The sequence below is a fragment of the Peromyscus maniculatus genome, chromosome 1 (assembly GCF_049852395.1).
Source record: "Peromyscus maniculatus bairdii isolate BWxNUB_F1_BW_parent chromosome 1, HU_Pman_BW_mat_3.1, whole genome shotgun sequence".
Taxonomy (NCBI): domain Eukaryota; kingdom Metazoa; phylum Chordata; class Mammalia; order Rodentia; family Cricetidae; genus Peromyscus; species Peromyscus maniculatus.
In genome coordinates this window covers 156487039-156511111 of record NC_134852.1, presented here as the reverse complement: position 1 = coordinate 156511111, position 24073 = coordinate 156487039, and the positions used below count along the sequence as shown (strand labels likewise).

The following is a 24073-nucleotide window of genomic DNA, read 5'->3' as shown; positions in this document are numbered from 1 at the left end:
TCCCACAGCTGGCTTCCAGCTCCATGAACATTTCCTTTCCAGTTACCAAGAGCAGAGATCCATTATCACCTGAGCACAGCTCAAGAATGCACAATACAATGGTAACCTCTAGGAACTGTTAGTTCTAGAGAACTACAAGAGAATTAATCTCCTTTGTCTCTAGAAAAGCTTAGGAAAAGGCATCTAGGTGAAGTTCTGTCCACCCCACAAAGGGACTACTATAACCTTAAACTCTTTACTTACTGCGTAAGAAACCGACTGGAACCAAGCCTGATTGCCAGGCCCCCATGGGTTGAAAGGAAAGACCCAGCTCTCCCAAGTTGTCCTCTGATCTCCAGACTCATGACATGAATTTCCTATCTTGCCACTGTTCAAAGGCATTTAAGGACCCATATTCCAGTCATACCCATTTGGAAACATGTGCCTTCCTGTGCCTCACAATGGTAAGAAAATTGAGGGAAGCAATGTGTACACAGTATTCTTTATTATCTGAACCTTAATGAGCTGGGTTTAGGGAAGGGGATTTATTTGAGGGTCTGATAGGTCCCTCTGCTGCTGTTAAATGAATGAGTGACAATGCTGGATGTGATGTCACCTCACTAAGAATGACACTTTAGTTCAGTCAGACTAAAGAGCACAAGTGAGAACATGCAAAACTGTAGAACCTCAAAAGTGAAGGGCGTCTGTGAGTAACTGAACAACCCCGTCAGTGCAAAGCTGAAATGCTGCAGCTAGCCTGCTCCAGAAACAATGCAACCCAGCACTTTCAGCCATGACTCTCCTGCTATATCGATAACACACATGGATCTTTCTCTCCACAAAGGTATAGAAAACTACAAGTGATAACCATTGTTGAGAGCGATGACTAGAGCCAGGGTCTCACACAGGCTAAACATGTATTCTACCACTGAACCACAACCCTAGCATGATAAATTCTGAAGACCATCAAGGAATGCACACCTTTAATGATACAAACACAAAACATCCATTTCCATGTGCCTTCAGAGCTCTTTGGATGACTTCGCAAAAGGGAAAAAGAGGGGTCGGGCAAAGGTAAAAGATACCTGGCTGATATTGAGGTAACAGTCTCTGAGGTACTTTCCTCTAGGTCTGTTTCTATTTACAGGTACTGTTTAACTTTTATTGTACCTGTCTTTCAGTTCTTGTAGGATCTTCATTAAACTCAGAGAAAAGCTCCTGCTCAAACTACATCAGATATAAACTAAATATTATCTAAACAATAAATTTTGTTTAAAAACTTAAATATTTTTGAAGATTTCTGGTGCCCTTGGAAGATGGGAGTTACAGGGGGCTATGAGATGCTTGATGTGGGTGCTGGGAATTGAACCCAGGTCCTCTGCAAGAGCAGTATATGCTCTTACCCACTAAACCATCTCTTCAGTCTTGAATTTTGTAAGCTTTCACTGATGATCAAATACTGTGTACAACGCTGAAGCTCGGGAAGAAAGACAGAATCACATTACTGTATGTCATGTGTGTGCAGTGCCCTTGGAAGATGCTGGATAGTCTGGAGCAGGAGTTAACAAGCAGTTGTGGGTGCTGGGAACCAAACTAAGGTCCTCCAAAAGAGCAACAAGATGGCTCAGTGGGTGAGACTGCTTGTCACCAAGGCTGACAACATGTGTCTGATCCCTAGAACTCACACAGTAAAAGGAGAGAACAAGGTGACGTTCACTGTCACATGAGCACTGCTTCACATGACCACTTTCCCTCCCAAATAAATTTATTTTGTTTTGTTTTTTCAAGACAGGATTTCTTTGTGTAACAGTCCTGGTTGTTCTAGAACTTGCTCTGTAGACCAGGCTGGCCTTGAACTCACTGAGACCCACCTGCTTCTGCCTCCCAAGTGCTGGGATTAAAAGTATGCACCATCACCACCCAGCCAAATAGAAGTTTTTTAAATTAAAGGACCAATTAAACAATATCTTTACTTTCTGTGTATGGATGTTTTGCCTGCATGCATGTCTGTGCACCATGTGCATGCCTGGTGCCCAAAGAGGAAGAAGAGGGTTTTAGATCCCTTGGAACTGAGTTATAGATGGTTGTGAGCTGCCATGTGGATGCTGAGAATCAAACTCTGGTCCTCTGTAAGAGTAGCCAGTGTTCTTAATCACTGAATCATTTCTCCAGTCCAGAATCCAGTTGTCTTGTCTCCACCACCAGCATCTGGGACAACACACAATGGACTAGAACCCTCAGCTATTAGTAGATGTTGTGGTCTAAACTGCTGCACTGCAAAAATATGTTCACACTGTCTTGAACTGTGAATTAGTTACTGCCTGGCCTCTTTAAAATTAGATATCCCCAGTGCTAAGGCTCAAGCACACATACATCAGGACACACAGATGCCACCACCCATGACCTCCCTATTTCTCCTGCTACTGTGCTTGGGGCTCAGCACTTGGTTTAGTTCTGTACCTCTAGGAAAAAAGACAAAGAGAACCTCAAGGTCTTTTGGTCCTTTTGGAAATCTGTCCCAAGATGTTCCATGTGACACACCACTTATGAATAATGACTGAAGAAGGTGTTTTTAGGAGTCTTAAGGGTAAACTGTAGAACAGGACTGACAGATATGGCTTCAAAGACTTAATTTATGTGATGTTTGTGCCAGTGCCCACAGAGGCCAGAAGAGGGCATCATATCCCTGAGAGCTGGAGTTACAGATTTGAGAGCTGCCTGACCTGGGTGCTGGGTCAGAACTTGGGTCCCAATAGGGCAGCAATTGCTCTATGCAGAATCTTTAAATTCCAATGAGAGCTGCACTCAGGGGACTCAAAGGAAGAACCCCAGTTGTGGTAACACCTCTGTGTGGTGCACATGTCAGCGTGAGGACAACTGCTTTAAATCATTCTTTCATTGTACCATCTGCCAGGGAAAAGAAGAGAGGACAACTTTCTTTTCTTTTTAAGAAAGTTAATGGGGGGCTGAAGAGATGGCTCAGAGGTTCAGAGCACTGGCTGCTCTTCCAGAGGTCCTGAGTTCAATTCCCAGCAACCACATGGTGGCTCACAACCATCTATAATGAGATCTGGTGCCTTCTTCTGGCCTGCAGGCATAATGCAAACAGAACACTATACATAATAAATAAATCCTTAAAATAAACAAATAAATAAATAAAATAAAAAATAAGTAAAAATAAAGTTAATGGAACAGAAATTTAACCTACCAGAAATTCTACCAAGGAAATCTTTTCTAAGTTTTAGGAAAGCTCACTGCAAATCATCCCAGCACTGCAAGCTGCTATGGCTGTGACGGAATGTAGGTTAACAGCCAAAGAACTAACTACAATAGGGCTGGTCCACTGTGGTCAACCAACGTTGCTGTCTGAACAGTTCACAGGGTAGGAAGCGCTTGTGTCAGTCTGTATCTGTTTCCAGCTCAGCAGATGCTCCTGAATGGGACTCTGTTGTCACTGAAGGATTTGCATAGGAGCTTGCTCTCTAGATAAGGCTGGCCTCAAACTCACAGAGACCTTCCTGCCTCTGCCTCCCCAGAGATGCGATTAAAAGCATGAACTACCATACCCAGCTGGTTTGCTAGCTAATTTCATGATATACTGCTAAATCCAGCTTTTATATGGGTGCTAGGGATGTGAACTCAGCTCCTCAGGCACTTTACCAACTGATCCATCTCCCCATCCCACCTATGGGAAATACATACCAGAAAACGACAAATAATCAAATAAACAAATAAATCAAAGCAAACTTAAATGGCTCAGTAGGTAAGGAGGTTTCCTCATAAGCCTGGCAACCTGAGTTCCATCCCTAGGACCTACATAAAGGCAGAAGTTATCCTGACCTGCACATGTACATCATGGCACATACATATTAATAAATTTGAAAAAAAAAAAACAAAAAAAAAATCAATGAGGCTGAAGAAATGGTTCAGCAGTTAAGAGCACTGGCTGCTCTTGCAGAGGACCCAGGTTCAACTCCCAGCACCCACATGGTGGCTCAGAATTGTCAGTAACTCAAGTTCCAAGGGATCCAATACCCTCTTCTAGCCTCAAGAACAGGCTTGCAAACAGTGCACAGACATATGTAGGCATAACACTCATACACATAAATATACCTTAAAAAAAAAGCCTGAACTGGGTGGTGGTGGCACACGCCTTTAATCCCAGTACTCAGGAGGCAGAGCCAGGTGGATCTCTGTGTGTTTGAGGCCAGCCTGTTCTATAGAATGAGATCCAGGGCAGGTACCAAAACTACACGGAGAAACCTTGTCTCAAAAAACCAAACCAAAACAAACAAACAAACAAAAAGAAAACCTGAAAGCAGGAATTACACAGATATCTGTACACTGGTGTTCATAACAGCATTTTTTTTTTTTTAAACAAGAATGTCAGTCAGCACATTCTTTTTAAAGAACAGAAAAGAAGTGTAAGCAGGAATGTTTCTGGTCAAGCAGGTGTGATGACTTTTTCTCAGAAAGCTGAGGGAAGAGAGGAAGCTAGCTGCAATCAAAGGTGTACTAGGAACAGAGACCAGGTAATAATCAAAAGTCAAGGGCTGGGGCTGGAGAGATAGCTCAGCAGTTAAGAGCACTGGCTGCTCTTCCAGAGGACCTGAGTTCAATTCTCAGCAGCCAAATGGTGGCTCACAGCCATCTATAATGAGACCTGGTGCCCTCTTCTGGCCTGCAGGCATACACGCAAGCAGAACACTGTATACATAATAAATAAATAAATCTTAAAAAAAAAAAAAAAAAAGTTGAGCTGGAGAGATGGCTAAGAGGTTAGTTAAGAGCACTAGCAGCTCTTCCAGAGGTCCCAAGTTCTATTCCAAGCAACCACATGGTGGCTCACAACCATCTGTAATGAGATCTGGTGCCCTCTTCTGGTGTGCAAGCATACATGCAAGCAGAACATTGTATACATAATAAATAAATCTTTTAAAAAAGAGTCAAGGTGAGGACAAAGCACCCCAGGACAAGGAGCAGGATGAAGGCACAAAGAACAACCCAGGAACAGCACTTCAAAGAGGAGTCATCTTGAGTAGAGGCTGCAGAGATTCAGAAGGCAAGTCAGATATATGTGATATATATAGAGATAGATAGATAGATAGATAGATAGATAGATAGATAGATAGATAGATAGATAGATAGATATCATAGAGCTGCTTCTCTAGATATCATAGAGCTGCTTCTCTATGAGCTCACTATAGCTGTGGTTGTCTGGACAAGTTTAAGACAACAGCATCAGCCAATATCCCAGCAGGTAACAGGCAATACTAACTGGACTCAGTGGGTTACAAAGATAGGGAGGTACACGAAGGAATAAAGAAGATGTGTTGCGGGAGGTACAAGGAGGAGTAAAGAGGATGTGTTTCGGTTGCTGGGAAGAGTGGAGGGAGGAGTTGGGGGTACGGTCAAGATACATTGTTTTTTGTGTATGATACTGTCAAAGAATACATCAAGATTTTGCTATTAAAAAGTTAATTCTCTGGACTGGAGTGACATGCTTATCTAAGTGGAAGATGATGAAGTCCCAAGAGGTGACCCTGCATCTAAAAATGATGCAACTAGGTTCTGAGGAAACATACAGTGCTTGCACTAGAAATGGCAGCATCATTCCCCAGAGGCTGATTCACCAACACTAAGGGAGAAAGAGTGACTGGATCAACAACTGGGAGAAGAGGGAAGGTTTCTCAGTTTCTAGGATGAAACAAATGGGGGGGGGAGGCAGTTATTTAGGATCAGTGTGAAACATTACAAAACATTACAAAACTAAAATAAGGAAAGTATTTAGGGAATTAAAAGGAAGGCTGCCAGGGTGGTGGTGGTAGCACAAGCCTTTAATCCCAGCACTTGGGAGGCAGAGGCAGGTGGATCTCTGTGAGTTTGAGGCCAGCCTGGTCTACAAAGCGAGATCTAGGACAGCCAAGGCTACACAGAGAAATCCTGTCTCGGGAGAAAAAAAGGAAGGCTAGGCACAACAACCTGTAATCTCAGAACTCTAGAGGCTTAAACAAAAAATCATGAATTTGAGGCCAGCTACATAGTGAGACCCCCACCTCAAAACAGTATAAAATATTCCACCCTTCCAAAAGAATTGAAATGGAAACTTGTAATGATATCGTATTATACCATTATTAAGGAAAAGAACACCTATCCACTACCACAGGCCCCTCCCAAGAGAACACTACAGTTGCCTTTGGAGGAGGGGGGATTGTTTTCCCTAAATAACTGTAATGAATCTATCTACTCATATTCAGAAAAATACCAAAGCTTTGATAGTTTAGCCAGTTTCAGAAGAAAGATAGTTGTCTCGGGAAATGTACTTGGTTCAGGAAGTACCTGCCCTATGTCCACCAACACTGGACCCACCCAGTCTTTGGATGAAAGTGTATAAAATCCCACCATGATCGAGACTGTTCTTACAGAACCAACAGACAGAAAACACCGTCAGAGTTATTGTCCCCTGTGACTACAGGTGTGAGACACAGGTATAGGCTTCTATGGTTTCCAAAATACAGCTGGCTTCTCAAGTGCACATCTCGGTACTAAAGTGTGTGCTAAGCCACACAACCACAATTCCTTTAGAGTGTCATGACTGACACTGTCCTATTCATGGAAAGCCTATTTAGATAGAAAGTTTGATTTATCAAAACATTTTAAACAATAAAACCCCCTCTACTGATAAGTTCTGAGAGGTAGCTATAGTACTTGGCTGCCGATCTACAGGTTGGATCTGAAATACAGTCCTCTTCAAATGCTTCAGCAGAGAAAACTGACTGAGAAGTTTCTTCTATCTCATTCAGAAGAAGAGAAGACAGTTTCTTCTATCTCCACATTTGAGTGCTTGACCATGATTTATGTAAGAGAGACTGCTTGACTCTAACAGCCTCAGCAGGTACTTCTAAAATACAGGTTTTAGCTATTAAAGAAACTCCACAAGGGGCTGGAGAGATGGCTCCATGGTTAAGAGCACTGACTACTCTTCCAGAGGACCCAGGTTCAATTCCCAGCACCACACAGCAGCTTACAACTGTCTGTAACTCCAGTTACAGGGGATCTGACACCCTTATACCAATGCACATAAAATAAAATTAAATAATTTTTTTAAAAAAAGAAACTCCACAAAACCAAACCACCAAAAACAACGTTCTCTCTCTCTCTCTCTCTCTCTCTCTCTCTCTCTCTCTCTCTCTCTCTCTCTCTCTCTCTCTCTCACACACACACACACACACACACACACACACACACACACACACACACACACACACGAGAAAACAAAAAACAAAAAAAAACCCAAACAACCAAAAAACAAAAACAAACACACAAAAAAAACCCCACACTGTCTCCATCTTCCCACCTGATCAGGGCTCATTCAAAAGTAACACCCAATATAACCAATATTTCTTTTGCTGTATTTTCAGTCGCCTTTCTAGAAATAGATGCCACCAACCACTGCATACCTGTAAGTACAGCCTCTACAGCCCATAGCTCCAAACGGTATTCAATTTCTACTGAGCAAAAAGGGTGGTTCTTGGGCTGGACTTTCAGGGTTAAGCTTGAGTTTGCCAAGGTGGGCTCTACCAAAGGCTGCCCACACAGTGGGTAGGAGACTGTTCTGAAGTCAAAACAACTGGAGTCCACACTGGCTTCACCCCATGCTTACTGACAGTATAACCAGGCATAAGTCATTTAACTAACACCTAAGTAAAATGAAAGGCCCAGTTTCTAGGTTTGGCACATAGGCTGGGCAGAAATAACTAATAAAAGCACCCAATTGTTCTTTCCAAATAACTAGGGCAAAAGCAAAGGTGGCCAGATAGAGCCCCCACCTTCCTACCTCTCCCACAAAAATAAAAACCACACCATGTCACTCATTTTTAACAGGAACAAATTTGGCCAATGAGTTGTCCCTGACTACTTGAGTCTGATTCCAGGGCCCACATGATAGAAGGAGAGGACCAAGGTCTGCAAGTTACCCTCTGACCTCCACATGGCACACCTATGCCCACCTCCCACCCCCACTAAATAAATAAATAACAAAGACTTTCTACTCTATAAAGATTTCATCATCTCTACTGACAATGTCTCAGGCTCAGGAGCTAGGGAGATGGCTCTTGCAGAAGACCTGAGGGTTTGGTTTCCAGCACCCACTTTGGGTGGTTAACTGTAACTTAAGCTCCAGGGAATCCAGTGCCCCATTCCGACCTCTGCCGACACCCTCAGATACAGTATAAATTCACACAAACACGGGTAAAAATAAAAGCCAAGGAAAGAAAGAGGCTCAGCTGGGCACACTGGTCTACATCTGTAACCCCAACTACTTGGGAGGCGGAGGCAAGGATACCTAAGGTTTGAGGCCAACCTAGACTACTTAGTGAGATATTCTCATAAAATAAATTAATAACTTGAGCAGGCTTAAGTAGTAAGTTACTTGACTAAAGTAATTCACTTCCAACAAAGTACCATACCCAATAATACATAACACACAACAAAACAAAAATAGTCTAAGTTTTACCACAGGAAGTTCAAGAGAGGGAATAAGGATGAGCAAGACACATGGGCACAAGGCAAGGGAGTCATGCCTTGCAAAGCAGCACCCCATTTACAGTGAGTGAGCAGGGACTGTGTGCCTAAGTATCTAGTTCAAAGTCCAACATGCAGCCCGCTCCAGGTGAAAGTGCAGACCTGAATGTGGCTGTCCTGGCACAACAGAAGCAACCTTCTAACTAGTGCTCTGGGCACTCCACACCATGGCTTCACTAGGACTCAAGAGCTGTGCCAAGCTATTTATTTGTAATAGCCAGAACCTGGAAACAACCTAGCTGCCCGTCAACTGAAGAATGGATTAAGGAAATGTGGTACATATACACAATGGAGTACTACTCAGCAGAGAAAAACAATGACAGCATGAAATTTGCAGGCAAATGGATGGAACTATAAAAAAAATCATCCTGAGTGAGGTAACCCAAACCCAGAAGGACAAACATGGTATGTACTCACTCATAAGTGGATTCTAGATATAAAGCAAAGAACAATCAGACTGCAACCCACAGAACCAGGGAAGCTATATAGCAGGGGGGACCCTAGGATGACTGTGGCTTATAATAAGTTTTGGTTTTACTCAATTACTGGGCAAACCTCAATGAAACATTTCACAATTAGGGTAAGAAATTATACTGTATCAAGCTGATAATAGGAAAATAAATTTAAAAAGTGAAAAAAAAACTTAAAAAAATAATTTAAAAAAAAGGAGCTGTGCCAAGAACTGGGCAGCACATCATGTGTCCACGTACAACCCTGTAACACATGCACAATGCTACCACTGTCATCCCCAATGTACTAAAGAGAACAAGGCCAGAATTAGGCAAGATTAAGCCAAGGTCAGACTGAAAAACCATACACTCTTAGTAGCATACAAAGAAACAATACAGTATCAATGCAAACAATTCTTGGATACATTTGCCCTATATGTGAAGATTCTAGGACAGAATGGTAGTGTCTTCTGTCTTCATGGAGCTGAGTTCAGTGTGGGAAGAAAAGACTACATATGTAGAAATCTAAATAAGCACAATCTGGTAAGCGAAAAAGATTTGAGGAAATCAAAAGCTACACTAAGAGAATTTAATTAAGAAAAATAAAAATGGCCGGGTGGCAGTGGTGCACACCTTTAATCCCAGCACTCAGGAGGCAGAGCCAGGTGGATCTCTGTGAGTTTGAGGCCAGCCTAGTCTACAGAGCGAGATCCAGGACGGGCACCAAAACTACACAGAGAAACCCTGTCTCAAAAAAAAAAAAAAAAAAGAAAGAAAGAAAAGAAAAGAAATGAAAACATAGAAAGGATCATGGTGTGGGGAAAGCACTCTGGGTATTTACCTCCATCCACCAAACACCTTTAAGAGCCAACTAACTTTGTCTGAACTTTTTAGGACCCCAAGTGAGGCCTGCTTCTGCTTCTTTCTTGAAGGGGAGAGGTTTCCTATGGCCTCTCTACCCCCAGACTCCACAAGCTCACTGGCTAAAGGGTCAAGGACCCTTTGTTCTCAGTGTGTGGGCTCCACTCCTAAGAGTTAAATATATACTCCCCATGATGCAACATAAGCATTGCCTTGAAAACAAAAATACTCTTCAGAGATCACTGAGTCATTAAAACACATCAGATACTCCATCAAGTCCTATAAATCAGATGAAATGATTCATTCCGCAGACCTGGAATCCACTCACTTCCACAAACAATGCACAAGCCTGCTGGGAGCCTTCAGGCACTGTTCGTGGTGCTGGAATAGCTATTGTGGCCATTGAACACTAGAGGGCCCCCGAGAGCTTCCACTTTCAGAACGAAATCATACAGAGCCACAGCTCAAAGGCTAAAAAGATGGTGGCTCAGTGGTTAAGAACACTTGCTGCTCTTTCAGAGAATCTGAGTTCAGTTCCCAGCAACCATTATCAGGCAGCTCACAACCTCCTGTAACTCTAGCTTCAGTGGATCCTATGCCTTCTTTTGGACTCCATGACTCCTGCACTCACATGCACACATGCACACAGGCACACATAAATAAAATAAAATGAAAATGCTGACTAGGAAAAATGCTGACCAGGTGTTTCTTTGGGGATGGGGTGGGGGCACAGTTAGAATGTAGGTGCCCTAACACCTGTACAAAGTGCTGTAGTGTTCACACTAGTATGTGTGACTGAGGACTCATGGCTCAACTACCCTATTATGCGGGTATTAGCATCACAAACAAGAAGGCTCAGGAGTGAATTTTGCTGTTCAAATAAAGCTGTTCTTAGGTGGCAATGCTGGGTTTCAAACTCCTGTCTAAATTCAGTCCAGGCTGAGCCACAAGCAAAACCCTAAAGAAGCTAATCACAGACAAATGCCTCCTGGGCCTGTTGACTTGTTTAGTGTGCCCTACTAAACACAAATGAAGAGATGCTGCAGAGATGTAACTGGCCAGCAGGAGCCATAGGGGGCTTAAATATCCAGATTTTCAGACCACTGACAGATGCTAGTACCTCAATTTGAAAAGCCACCTGGACTGTAAAGCCCCTTGTGACACTTCAAAAGACCTAAAATCGCATGAAGCCTACGGATGAGCTAAGTAAACCAACTAGAGATGTTAACTACGGTTGTAGTGGTTCTTAGAAGACACGGAAAGATGAAGTAGAACTGAGGACTACAAGTAACTTCACTGAGAATGTCTACTCATTCTACAGAAAGACCTGGCCCATCAGTGCCTTAAACACAGCGACAGCAAAGTCTACAGCACAGCTACCGACTCTTGCGTCAACGGTACTCTGACTCGTCCCTAAATTAGATTTGTAAACAGCACCACAATTTTATTCACAACTAGAACTACAAGGTGTCCCATTCCCACACCAGCTAGCCCCAACTCAGGGCATGAGGCCAGAGGCAACAGATGCCTTGGTGTCCTTGGGCACCATGGAAGAGAATGACAAAGAAAAATGTCACTTAAGAGACTCACTGAGTGCAGACACTATTTTCCCTCTTTGTGAGCCTATTTAGAGGTAATGAAGGCTGATACTAGGCTGCAAATGGCTTCAGGTATGAGAGAATTTAGGTACTCTAACTTTCTGCTCCCCAAAAAAGTTAAAAAAAAAAAAAATCTATCACTAGAAGTTAATACAGATTGGCTGGGCAGTGATAGCACATGCCTTTAACCCCAGCACTTGTGAGGCAGAGGAAGGTGGATCTATGAGTTCAAGGCCAGCCTGGCCTACAGAGAGAGTTCCAGGACAACCAGGAATATACAGAGAAATTATCTTGAAAAAACAAAACAAAAAGAAGTTAATACAGATTTATAAAAATAGACTAGGGTGATTCTTTATTGTACAGATGGAATCCCTACAACATGCCTTTAAAATAGTAAAACCCAGCAATGCATTTAAAATAATATGCACATAACTAAAAATCTGGGGACTAAAACAAGTTATATCTATAACTGAAAACTCTATTTGTTTTGGCTTTTTGAAACAGGGTCTTACCATGTAGTCCAGGCTGACTTCCAACTTGAGAGCCTCCTAACTCAGTCTTTAGAGGGCTAGGATTATTGATATATTCCAGCCACCATGCTCAGTTGTGGAAAGTGACTAGGAACAAGTGGATTTCGGAACATACTAACAGGCAAAAAAAATAGTTTAGATGGTGATCAGGCACCTCTCCTCTCAATTGGTACTTCTAATCTTTAGGAAGCATGCAATTTCTTGGGGGGTAGAGATTACAATGAGACCTATGTAAAATATATCTGTAACAATTTCCTATTAGAGTAGGAGGAAGAATGTAGACATGGAGGATGGATTTTAAAGGAGGCTGGCTGTTAAACAGCACCCTCCCGCAAAGCTTCTGACTTGCTCATTAGAAACCCTTGTTTGTACAGTAAGTTTATGGAATTCAGCCATTCAAACCTGCTAAGTTTGGGGGCTGGAGAGATGGCTCAGTGGTTATGAATGTGTACTTGTTATACTTGTAAAGGACCCAAGTTCAGTTCCCAGAACCTACACAGCAGCTCCTAACCATCTGTAACTCCAGTTAAAGGATTGGATGCCCTCTTTGATCTCTGGAGACACCAGGCACACACATCCAAGCAAAACAACTCATACATATAACTTAAAAATATACTTAAAATCTGCAGGGGTTTTACTTCACAGTCAAGCTTAAGAGCCTTCTTTTTTTTATTATTATTATTTTTAATTATGTGTTTCTGGTCATGTATACATGAGTGCAGATGCTCTTGGGAGGCCAGAAGTGTCAGATTCCCTGGGGCTGAAGTTACAGGTGGCTGTGAGCCACCTGAAGTGGGTTCTGGGAACTGAATTCTGGAACTCTGGAGGAGCAGAACTCACTGAGCCATCTCTTCAGCGCCATAGTTCATTTTTGTTTTGCTTTTTTTCCTGAGGCAGACAGGGTTTCTCTGCATAGCCCTGGCTGTCTTGGAACTCACTCTAGAGACCAGGTTGGCCTCACATTCGGAGATCCACCTGCCTCTGCCTCCAGAGTGCCACCACCACCTGGCACAGCCCCATGTTTTAAGATTTCAAAGCTGACAACTTAACCAAGAAATAAGTTACTTTGCAAATTGCTGCACTGAAGTCCATCAGCTAGTCAGAAATTTGACCTTGTAGTAACTTTAATTTGTGGATTTACCACAACTAAATCCACTTTCTCCATTAATATGCCAGTAAAACAAGTGTTTTATTTACTCCCCAAACAAAGAGGTAAACTAAAAATAAAATATAAGGCAGAAAAAGTAAAGGTTACACCATACACATAAAGCTAGTCTCTAGTACACAGAGCAAGCTCTACCTGAGATAAAACCACCCCATGCTGTCTCTCTCTACAGTTAATATATGCTAGATAGCCAATAATGGACCCATAGAGGGATGACACATGGTCCCTTGTTTTTACAAGTAAAGAATGCTTTGTTAGTCCTAGGCCTTCTGACCAGAGAAAAGGGTCTTGGTGAATGAGAAGGTAAAGTTCACATGTGACAGACAAAAGCACAAAATAATGGAATTGTGGAGATTATCTAAGAGGATTTACTCTGCAAGCCACTGGAAAAGTACTCCTAAAGACAGGGAGCTACTCAGACACTATACACAGTTTGTTATACAACCCAGCCACGTAGCTGGCCCTATAAACCTACAAGTTGATACCTATGGAGAAGAAAATCACATCTGAACTCAGCTCAGAGGATGGTCTAAAGGGAAACTTAATCAGACTGCCCCCACCCACCTATAAAACCCCTGGTCAACCGCACAAACTCCCAAAACACTCCCCTCTCATCTGCATACATTTCTGCCACCCAGCCTTCCTGGGCGACCACTGGTATCTTCTACAAGTGTGGGGAGCTCAGAGTAGCAGGCCCTGTCATCATAGTGAGTCAAACACCTTTAAGAGAGCACTCGGGAGGGAAAGGAAAGAGTCCTTGGAAACAGTTTTTGAAAGAGTTTGGTTTCAATCAGAGAAAGGATAAAGTCCTGTTCTTATTGAAATATGAATACTCTGAAGGTAAGGGTTTTGTTTCTGGTTTGTTTTTTTAACACAATTTTAAGGAATACTTTCAATGACATTGACTGGATACATTTTGAAAAATTACAAACAAGCTTGACAAGTTGGGGATTAATAAATTATCTCTTTCACTGACTACTGAGCATCTGCCCCTAGGTGGACCAGATAAATCTCAACAGGCTCACAAGACAGCCAAGGGGTATGCAAGGGTACAGCCAATCTCACACAGCATGCCAAGACAGCTCAGGGAACAGAGGAACCGTGCTTTCTGTGCAGGCCAGTCAGGAAGCGTGTGCCAGCAGGCTACGTTCTCCTGGGCCTTTTCTGAAGATGGGCATATGCTGGCATTGAAGGGGCTTGGGAAACAAGCGCAGAGGAGCCTGGGAGAGGGAGTGGAATGCACACTGTCGAGAGGCTTCAGACTCAAACACTGCCTAGTTTCCCCACGTGCAACAGTAAGGCATTTACAGACTTTAACCCTGGACCATAGAGAGCTCCTCGGAGGGACTCAGTCAAACCTGTATACAGTAAAGGTGTGTCCTTGGTAATTCACTCTTCAGGCATGGACTTCACCCACAAAGCACCTGTGGTACTTTCAGGCAAAAATAAATAAATAATAAATAAATAAAAAAAAAATAACTCCTTCCTCGCCCCTGAAAGGGTTTACGTTCTGTCTACTAATTACCAAAACTGACGGGCGTTGCTGTCAATTAAAACAAAAAACAAAAAAGCCGGAACGGGGAACAGTTACAGGGGAAGCGAGTTCCTCTAAGGAATCCATCCCCTCGGCGGTCTTCCGACCCCCTCAGGCCACTGTGTCAAACAGTTTCTAAGTCTAGAAAAGCGGGTTAAAAAAGTCTCCACCAACCCAGGTGGCTCATCTTGCCCGCTCCTCGGGAGAGAAGATTCTCTCCGAGGGAACTCGTCAGAAAGTTCTTCGAAACGAACTTCCCGTCGTCTCCCTCTCGCCGGTTTCCCTACTCCCCGGTCGGACGACGATCGGGCTGGCAGACCGGGTGACGCCAGCGCCTCCGAGCCGGGCCTGGGTGTGCGGCCGGCGCCGCGACGCCGCGGGACAGCACCGAGGGGAGGGCGCGTACTGTGGAGAGCGACAGGCTGAGCCTGGAGCCACAGGAAACGAGGCTCGGGCCAAAACAAAAACAACCGAAAGTTCGGCGCGGCGGCGCGAGCAGATTGGGCGAGACGCTGCCCGGCCGCCCATTGGCGAAGAGGCAAAACACAGTCCCCCAATCCCGAGCGGCCGGGCAGCTCCCCTCGTGCGGCCGCGACCCGGCCCCCGCCGACCGCTACCGCTCCCTTCCGGCCGCCGCCACAACTGCAGGCCGCGCTCGCTCGCCCGGCCGCCCCGGCCCCGCAGCCCCGCCCCGCGGCCCGGTTCCCGCAAGCACGCACGCACGCACGTCCTCCGCGGCTCACCGCCAGCACGGCCAGCCTTCCCGTACCGGGCCCCTCCAAGACCCCGCCACCGGGCTCCCGAAGCGTCGGGCTACACTTTCCCGTCCCTCCAGAGAATTAAATCACCAAAAAAATATCTCCTCGGAAAAAAAACTGGAGAGTAAAATCCAATATGGCGGCACGGACGTAGCACCGCCCGCTGCCTCCGCTGACGGGGGGGGGGGGGGAGAGAAAGGAGTCCGCGGCCGCCGAGCGCCCCCCCCCCAACCCTGCCGCCGCGGCCGCCACCGCGACCCGCGCCCAGCCCCGGTCCCCGAGCCCTGGCTCGCAGCGCTGGGCCGTCACGACCTCACAGACCTCGGGCCTCACCTCCGCCTCGCGCGCAGCCGCGGGGTCTGGGAGGCATCCGCCGGCTTCGGGGCTTCGCGTCCTGCGTTCTCGCGCAGCGCCGGGTGCCGCCTCCGGTCCCCGGGCGTCCTCACCTCATAGCCCCCGAGCCTCGCTGCCGCGCCGCAGACGCGTCGCCGCCCCCGGTGAGCCACCCGGACACCGCCCGGGCTCGGTGGAAGGACACGAAAAAAAGTCCGCGGGTGACGGCGGAGGGACACCACGCAGGCTACGAGCGTACGCGCTCCTCTGCCCCGCGCCAGTCGCCGCGATGGCTTCGACGGAATTCTGTGGGAGGAGGCGGAGAGACGCCAGAGAGAATGGAGTTCCCCTCCGCGCCACCCGACGGCGGAGGCACAAGAGCGATTTCCCGAGAAGGGGCCGCGTCGTTGCCGTCGCTGCGCCTCGAGGCGGAGGGATCGCAGCGAGCGTCGTTCGAAGATCCCTCCGCCCAGCTGCCCTTTAAATCTCGGTGGAGGCGGCGTCGCCGCGCGCCCGGCGGGCGCCACCTAGTTCGCCGGCCGCTCGCTGCCCCGCGGGGTCGGCACCCGCCCCCGTCCCGCGCGCACCTGCACCTACCAGGGACAGCTCCCGAGCCGCGATTTCGGGGGGCAGCTCCCGGCGCGCGGAGCTCCGGGCCCGCTGTGCCTCCGGGGTGCACCGAGGGGAGGCGGCCGGGGATGGCGAGTTTCTTTGTTGTGGGGATGGGTGTCGTTGGGAGCAGAGACACCCTTCAAGACCATGTGGGCCACCGGAGCGTTACCACGCGGGAGGCGGGGAGGGAGTGTGCGTTGGGTTGCCCGTGCTGTCACCGGCTGCTCCTTGAGCACCTACTGAGTGCCAACCTTTTCCCCGACGCGGCCACTCCTCACCCTCCTCGGGCTCTACCGGCGCGAGGAAGGCGGTTTGGTCCTCTGGGAGCTTAGGGCGGAAGATCCGGAGTGGCTTGCACCCACGCCTGGGGTATGGCGAAGCCCCACCCCTTGGATCTTGCAGTCGGATAAGGGGTGCCACGCAACAATAACGAGGGTCACATCCTCATCCCCATCCAGGCATCGTTTCCAGCGAGCTTGTGCACTGCCTTATTGACTCCTCGGGGTAATCCCCAGGGATCGAGAGCGTTGTGGGTCCTAATTTACACTTAGGGAAATTGAGGCACGGACTGGTTAGGTGACTTTTCAACTGGTCAGGGCTGAAGCCGGAGCCTCTTACACACTACTCTGCCGAAAACGCAGGCTTTAAATTAGTGAAGCTGGTGGTTGGGACCTGCAAGGAGACGTTTGAGGTTGCCACATGCATACCGAAGCAAGCGCCTCTGAGTGAGGTGGAGGGTGTTAGGGAAACGAAAATGTTCAGACGATGGAAGAGAAGAAAGCATGCAGATCCCGCAGACGCATCGGACAGGGCAGGCAGCTGAGACGATTCCAGGAGAGCACCAGCTTGCCTTGGTTCCCCTGTAAACCCCGCCACCAACCCTGCGCCCGCGCACATACCCTGTCACAGTAGGCATTTTCTAGAGGATAGCTCAGCGGGGGACGTGGTCCCAAAGTCCAGCCAATACCAACTAACCTCCCATTGCTTCCTCTTTGGTCTTGAGTAGTAGACTAGACGTTTGTTATCGCCTTCCACAGATGGGAAACAGGCTTGGTGACCTGCCGAGGACACCTACCTGGGAGGGTGTGGTTCTTCAGAACCAGGACTCCTGCACTGTCCTCAGCAGTGTGACCTGTATCCTCACTCTACAGATCATCTTGGGAGTGGGCATAGCCGGACCAGCCACAGGGGAAGCAGGTCTGGACACGCCCAGGTCTACTTCCTGCCCTGTCACTCCAAGTGCAGCCAGTCACCTGTGGCATCAGATCTGTCATGCTGTGTTCCCTTTTTGCTGACACAGCTAACAATTCCTTTGATCTTAGTTGTTTTGTTTTGTTTTTTCTAGTTTCTTACTAGACGTTTTTCCCTAAGACTTCTGTAGGACTTGGCTCCAAATACATGCCAGGGACACTGAGGTTGCTTCTGCCACCTTCGATGTTGAATGCCAAGGAGGCGAGCACACATGGGGCACCATCTACCTCCCATGGACACCTATGGCCCTAGGCTGGCTTTCAGAGGTGTGATGCTCAGATTCCAAGTCCAGCTAAACTTCAGGATCCCTTGGCCCCATGTGCCCGTGTCTTTTCCACCCCAACCCAGTACATGACCCTCCAGGCTCACAAAGCTCCCAACTCTGTAAGGCTCTAACCTTCCAAGATGCCAAGGCTTCCATTTATTCCCTGCCAAATGCCAGGCCAGTGTTACAGGCATTGCCTTCCAGGGGAGTGGGCTGGGATTCCAGCCTAGCGTGGAAGACCCATGAACGAGCCCAGCACAGCCTTTCAGTCTCTCTATCCAGTGCTGGGCTGTTCCTCCAAGCCCCTAACATCTGCTGCTCTTCCAGCGGCAGCTGTGAGGTCTAGGTAGACCATCACTGGTGAAACTGGGCTGGACTCAGGACCCTTGTTGAGCCATGGTGAAAGCTTGGGACTTCTAGAAGTCCTGGTCTATGGAGGTCATGGCTGAGCTGGCCCCCTCCACAGCTGGGAGCTGCCCTCCTGGGGAAAACTGGAAATTAGACTTCCCTGTAGTGAGTGAGGCCAGATAGAGGCTCCCCTGCCAGCTGGCAAGGAGTAGGGTTGGGAAATAGAAGGCCAGGCACCTGCTGGGTCCCCACATGACAGGAGCCTTGGCATTTACAATGTGAAGCCTCTGGATGCTCTATGTTGGGAGAGCCAGCCACAGAGCCGAGGCCCCCACCCAGACTGGCTGCCTGTGAAGGCTTAGCAGCTCTAAAGAAAGGCCGAGTTGGCAGAAGGGTCTCCGTGAACCCTATCAGAAGCACCCTGAGGCTGACCAGTGGGAGCCACAGCCCAGCTGACAGGTCCCCTAAGCAAGCTGTACCCTTGCCAGCACATTGCCAAAGCCACAGAGTCAGTTCCGGTGGCCCCAGCAGGGTGGGATTGGTGTGCCCAAGAGCATTCTAGTCACCCAGCCTGGTCCACCTCCCATGGTACCCCTTCTCCAAATGTCAGCTTCACTAGTTCCCCGTTGCCTGCAGGGGATTGCTCACTGAGACCCTGTATCCCTCAAAGTCTTTGCAGATGGGGCTGACCCTGGAATTCCAGGTTTGGGGAGTTACTTCTCAACTTCTGCTTGTAAAGTAGTTTGCATGTCTGGCTTTTTTTTTTTTTTTTTTTTTTTTTTTTTTTTTTTTTTTTTTTTTTTTTTGAGACAGGGTTTCTCTGTGTAGCCCTGGCTGTCCTGGAACTCACTCTGTAGACCAGGCTGGCCTTGAACTCAAAGATCCATTTGCCTCTGCCTCCTGAGTGCTGGGATTAAAGGCATGAGCCAACTGCGTGTTTGTTCAGACTCTTCCACCCACCTCTCCAGCCTCTTTCCCAACAAATACAAGACCGCTCTGCTGAAAGCAGGTATCTGAAACTGCAGGGGAAATGGAGGATAGAGTTGGACATTCTGGGGACCCTCTGGGTGACTGGCTGGCTTCCTGGTCATGGGTCTGGGCATCACTAGGTCCCTAGACTGCTCCCGCTCAGCCCCTGGTGTCTCGCAGGTCCAGTACTGTCCCCTTCCTTCCTCCCTTGATGTCTGCAGTGGCCCGGCACCTCGCCTCTCTGACTTACTACTCTGTCGCCTGGCACTCTTCTTGGACGTCCTCTCAGGGAAGGGACCTTGTCTTCTTCATTGCGGCCTCTTCAGCCTTTAAGGCCGCCCTGGAAAGCCATGTGGAGGACAGACTCTCTTTCAATTCTGACTTCTGGGAGGAAGTGGGGAGGGGCTGTTTAACCTTCCAGAGTTGCTTCGGGATAAGGTGGGCTTCAAGGATGAAGAGGGCTGCTGACCCTCTCCCAGCTGCTGACCCTCTCCCAGCTGCTGACCCTCTCCCAGCTGCTGACCCCTCTCCCAGCTCTTGGGGTTCAGGGTTGTTAGGTTGATGAGGTTTCTTTTTCACACCCATGAGCTTGGAACGAATGAGCAACATGGGATTTTTTGTTCAGGGCATCTACCTGGGATAATCAGACACCAAACTAAGTGTGGCTGAAAGATGTCATTCTTAAGGCTCCCACAACACGGCATCTTTTACACCCAGTCCCCACACAGTTAAATCTAGATCCGTTGCAGCAATTTGTCATACTAATTTCCAAAATTTACGAATTTATTTTCTTTTTTTTTTTTTTTTTTTTTTTTTTTTTTTTGGTTTTTCGAGACAGGGTTTCTCTGTGTAGCTTTGCGCCTTTCCTGGGACTCACTTGGTAGTCCAGGCTGGCCTCGAACTCACAGAGATCCACCTGGCTCTGCCTCCCGAGTGCTGGGATTAAAGGCGTGCGCCACCACCGCCCGGCTACGAATTTATTTTCAATAAGAATCGATTTTTTAGCTCACACACCTGGAAGTAAGCACAGAGGGCTCTATTGATTCTTCTTTTGTTATGGTAACAAAATGTCTGACTAAGCAGCTAGGTCATGGACAAGGATAAGAGTTTATTAGCTGGTTCTGGAGTTTGGCAAATCTGAGCCCATGATGTTAGTATCTGGCATCTGCCTTCTGGATGGCTCTTCACTCAGTAGGACAGGACAGCACTGCTAGTTCAAGATTTACTTCTCATTGTGAACACTTGTGTGGGTGTGTGCATATGAGTATGTGCCATTGGAGGCCAGAAGAAATCAGATCCCCTAGAGGCAGTTAACAGGCAGTTGTGAGCCACCTGACGGGTACTGAGTACTGAACTTGGGTCCCCTGGAAAAGTATATGTGATCTTAACCACTCAGTCAGTTCTCCAGCCCCTCTGATCCACATTTTATAGAGTTCCTCGTGGGCTGGAGAGAAGCCCTGTCAGTAAACTGCCCGCGATGGAGTATGGGAGCCCGTGTTTAACCTCCAGCTGCTGTGTGAAAGGCTAGGAATGGTCATTGGCTTGCAATCCCCATGGATGGGAAGCAGAAGCAGGGGAATCCTTGGAGCTAACTGGCCAGTGTAGACCACTTAACAGATATCAGGTCAGTGAGAGACTCTGGCTCAAAAAACAAGATGGAGGCGGGAGAGATGGCTCAGTAGTTAAGAGCTGCTCTTCCAGAGGACCCAAGTTTGATTCTGAGCACCCACATGACAGTGTACAGTCATCTGTAACTCCAGTTCTAGAGGCTCTGATGCCGTCTTGTGGCACATACCTTTAATCCCAGCACTCGGGAGGCAGAGACAGGTGAATCTCTGTGAGTTCAAGGCCAGCCTGGGCTACAGAACGAGTTCCAGGACAGGCTCCAAGGCTACAGAGAAACCTTGTCTCAAAAACAAACGAACAAACAAATAAAAAAGCTGGACATAGTGGCACATGCCTTTAGTCCCACCACTTGAGAGGCAGAGTCTGGTTGATCTCTATGAGTTCTAGGCCAGATTTGATCATAGTGAGTTCCTGGACAGCCAGAGCTACATAGTGAGACCCTGTCTAAAAAAAAAAAAAAAAAAAAAAAAGAGTGGACAATTCCTGAAAAATGACACCTGAGATTGTCAGTGTCCTCTACATGCAAAAACATGCACATGCAAACACATGCACAAAAACAGCCACTCGGAGCTGGAGAGATGGCTCAGCAGTTAAGAGCACTGGCTGTTTTTTCAGAGGTCCTGAGTTCAATTCCCAGCAACCACATGGTGGCTCACAACAATCTATAATGAGATCTAGTGCCTTCTTTTGGCCTGCAGGCAAACATGCAGGCAGAACACTGTATATATAATAAATAGATAAATCTTAAAAAACAAAATAAACAAAAAAACAAGTCACTCATGTCATCATAGACCTCTTCTAACCCTAACTGTCCCAAATCCACACCTCCCAATGCAGTGAAAGTGTGACCTTGAAGATTAAGTTTCTAATGCATGCACTCAGGGAGACATAACCTGTTAATTTTGTTAGCACAAACCTAGGCACTCCTGGGAAGAGAAACCTCAACTGAGGAATTATTTCCATTACATTGGCCTGTGGGATTCCTGGGCAGTGGTGGCACACTCTCTGTGAGTTCGAGGCCAGCCTGGTCTATAAAGAGAGTTCCAGGGCAGCTAGGGCTACACAGAGAAAACCTGTCTCAGAAAACAACAAAGCATGCCTTGGCCTGTGGGCATGTCGGTGGGGACCTTTTCTTGATTAATGATTGATGTAAGAAGAACTAGGCAATGTGAATGGTGTCTCCCCTAGGCAGGTGGCCCTGGGATGTATAAGAAGGGACACTGAGCAAGCCTGGAAGCAAGCCAGTTAGCAGCATTCTTTCACATTTTCTTTCCTTTTTTGTTTTTGTTTTGTTGTTTTTCAAGACAAGGTTTCCCGTGTAGCTTTGGCACCTGTCCTGGAACTCACTCTGTAGCCCAGGCTGGCCTCAAACTCATAGAGATCTGCCTGGCTCTGCCTTCCGAGTGCTGGGATTAAAGGCCAACGCCACCACCACCCAGCTCCTTCACGTTCTCAACATTCTGCCTTGAAGTGTAAGACAAATCCTTTCTCACCCAAGTTGTCTTGGTCAGTGTTTTTATCACAGCAACAGAGGACAACACCCAAGGACCAGCAGAGCTAAGTGTGAGGCTCACACTTGTAATCCCCACACTTAAGAGGCTGAGGCAAGAGGGTTGCCGTAAGTCCTGGTCCACAATACAATGTGAGGATTGTCTCAAAAGAACCAACCAACCAAATGAAAAATAAACAGAGCTTTGACTTTGTATTTTTTTCACATTTTATTTTATTATTATTGGGTGCATATGTGCGTGTGTGCATGTGTGTGTGCGTGCATGAGTGCGTGCGTGTGTACAATGAGGGTAATAGGATGTGTGCATGCCGTGGCACACACATGTGGAGGTGAGAGAACAACTTGAGGAGGTGTTTCTGTCCTTCCACCATGTGGCTCCCAGGGATGGAAATCAGATCTGCTTTTACCCCCTGAGCAACCTCACCTGCCATCTTGAAGCATGCCCTTCAATTTAGGTTTCTCATGATCAGATCAAGGTCAGGGATCTCTGGCCAAAAGGTCTCGGAAGTGATGTCTTCTGGTTGGATCCTGGCAGCTGGCAAAGGGCCTCAGCTTGACCCTTCCTGGTGAGGTTGGTTCTGTTGAGTCTCTTCCTGATACAATGTCACCTGGAAAGTCACTTATTTTTCCTCTTAGGTCTCAGGAGCTTGGAACTTGGGAGGAGGTAGTGTTCCATTCCTCATTGGGCTATTTATTTATTTTTATGTTTTTGAAACAGGGTCTCATTATGTAGACCAGGATGGCCAAGAACACACACATATCTGCCTACTTCTGCCTCCCAAGTACTGGAACTAAAGGTGTGCACTACCGCACCCAGATGCAATAATTTATATATCCTGTTCTTCTGGTTTGGAATGTGGTGAGACCTTGGTCTCCAGGTTTGCGATGCTGGAAGGTGGTAGAAATATTGAAAGATGGCCAGGTGGTGGAACACATGCCTTTAATCCCAGCACTTGGGAAGCAGAGGCAGGCAGATCTCTGTGAGGTCAAGAGCAGCCTGGTCTACAGAGTGAGTTCCAGGATAACCAGGGCTACACAAGAAACCCTGTCTTGAAAAACCAATAATAAAATAATAATCATGATAATAATAATAAATATTAAAAGATGGGGCATTATTGTTATTCCCTTTGAAGGGGATTGAAGACCTCTCCTCCCCTCTCATTTACTTCCCTGCCATGGAGGGAGTGAGGTTTTGCTCCACCAAGTACTTCTGGTCTTGATGCTGCCTCATCAGATCCAAAAGCAACAGGGTAACCAAAGGTGGACTGAAACTGTAAAAGTGAGCAGCCTTTTCTCTTGGATTGTCTCAGGTATTTTGTTATAGTATCAGAAAGCTAAGTAGTCTCCCTCCCCCTTTCCTTCTCTCTCTCCCTCTGTCATCCCTCTTCTCAAATTCCTCTCTCCTTCCTTTCTATCTCCTTTCCCTCTTCTCAGCCTCTCTTCTGTTTTCCTTCTCTCCAGGCTGTTCCCCCGCTCCCCTCTTCTCTGGTAGTATCTTACTATGCAGCCTCACTGCCTTAACCTGCACTGTCCTGCCCCAGCCTCCCAAGTGGATTACAGACATGGAGCACCATGTCTAGCCTTTTCTTTTTTGGTATTGGTCTTTATCTGCAGTCTTCCCACGGTGTGTCTTTGACTCAGAGAGTTTTGCAGTATAGTTTCCTCGGACGTGTTTCCTGTCATTACTTCCGGGACTGACCCA

General features: G+C 47.0%; 1 protein-coding gene across 10 annotated transcripts in view; it reads right to left on the bottom strand.

The window, feature by feature from the left end:
- Positions 1–16778, bottom strand: part of Kmt5b (lysine methyltransferase 5B) — a 50967-nt gene extending 34189 nt beyond the window's left edge. The window contains exon 1 of one of the 10 annotated variants that reach the window (XM_015999024.3): positions 16388–16778. Coding sequence is in view for 1 of the 10 variants with exons in the window: in XM_015999025.3 (XP_015854511.1) it covers positions 15791–15827 (37 nt within the window). In the remaining 9 variants the exon portion in view is untranslated. Of the gene's footprint in view, positions 1–14690; positions 15335–15442; positions 15629–15778; positions 16313–16387 lie in introns of those variants that run through there. The other 9 variants (XM_006980503.4, XM_076556399.1, XM_042258447.2 and 6 more) reach the window with 9 other exon arrangements.
- Between the last annotated feature and the right edge of the window lie 7295 nt (positions 16779–24073).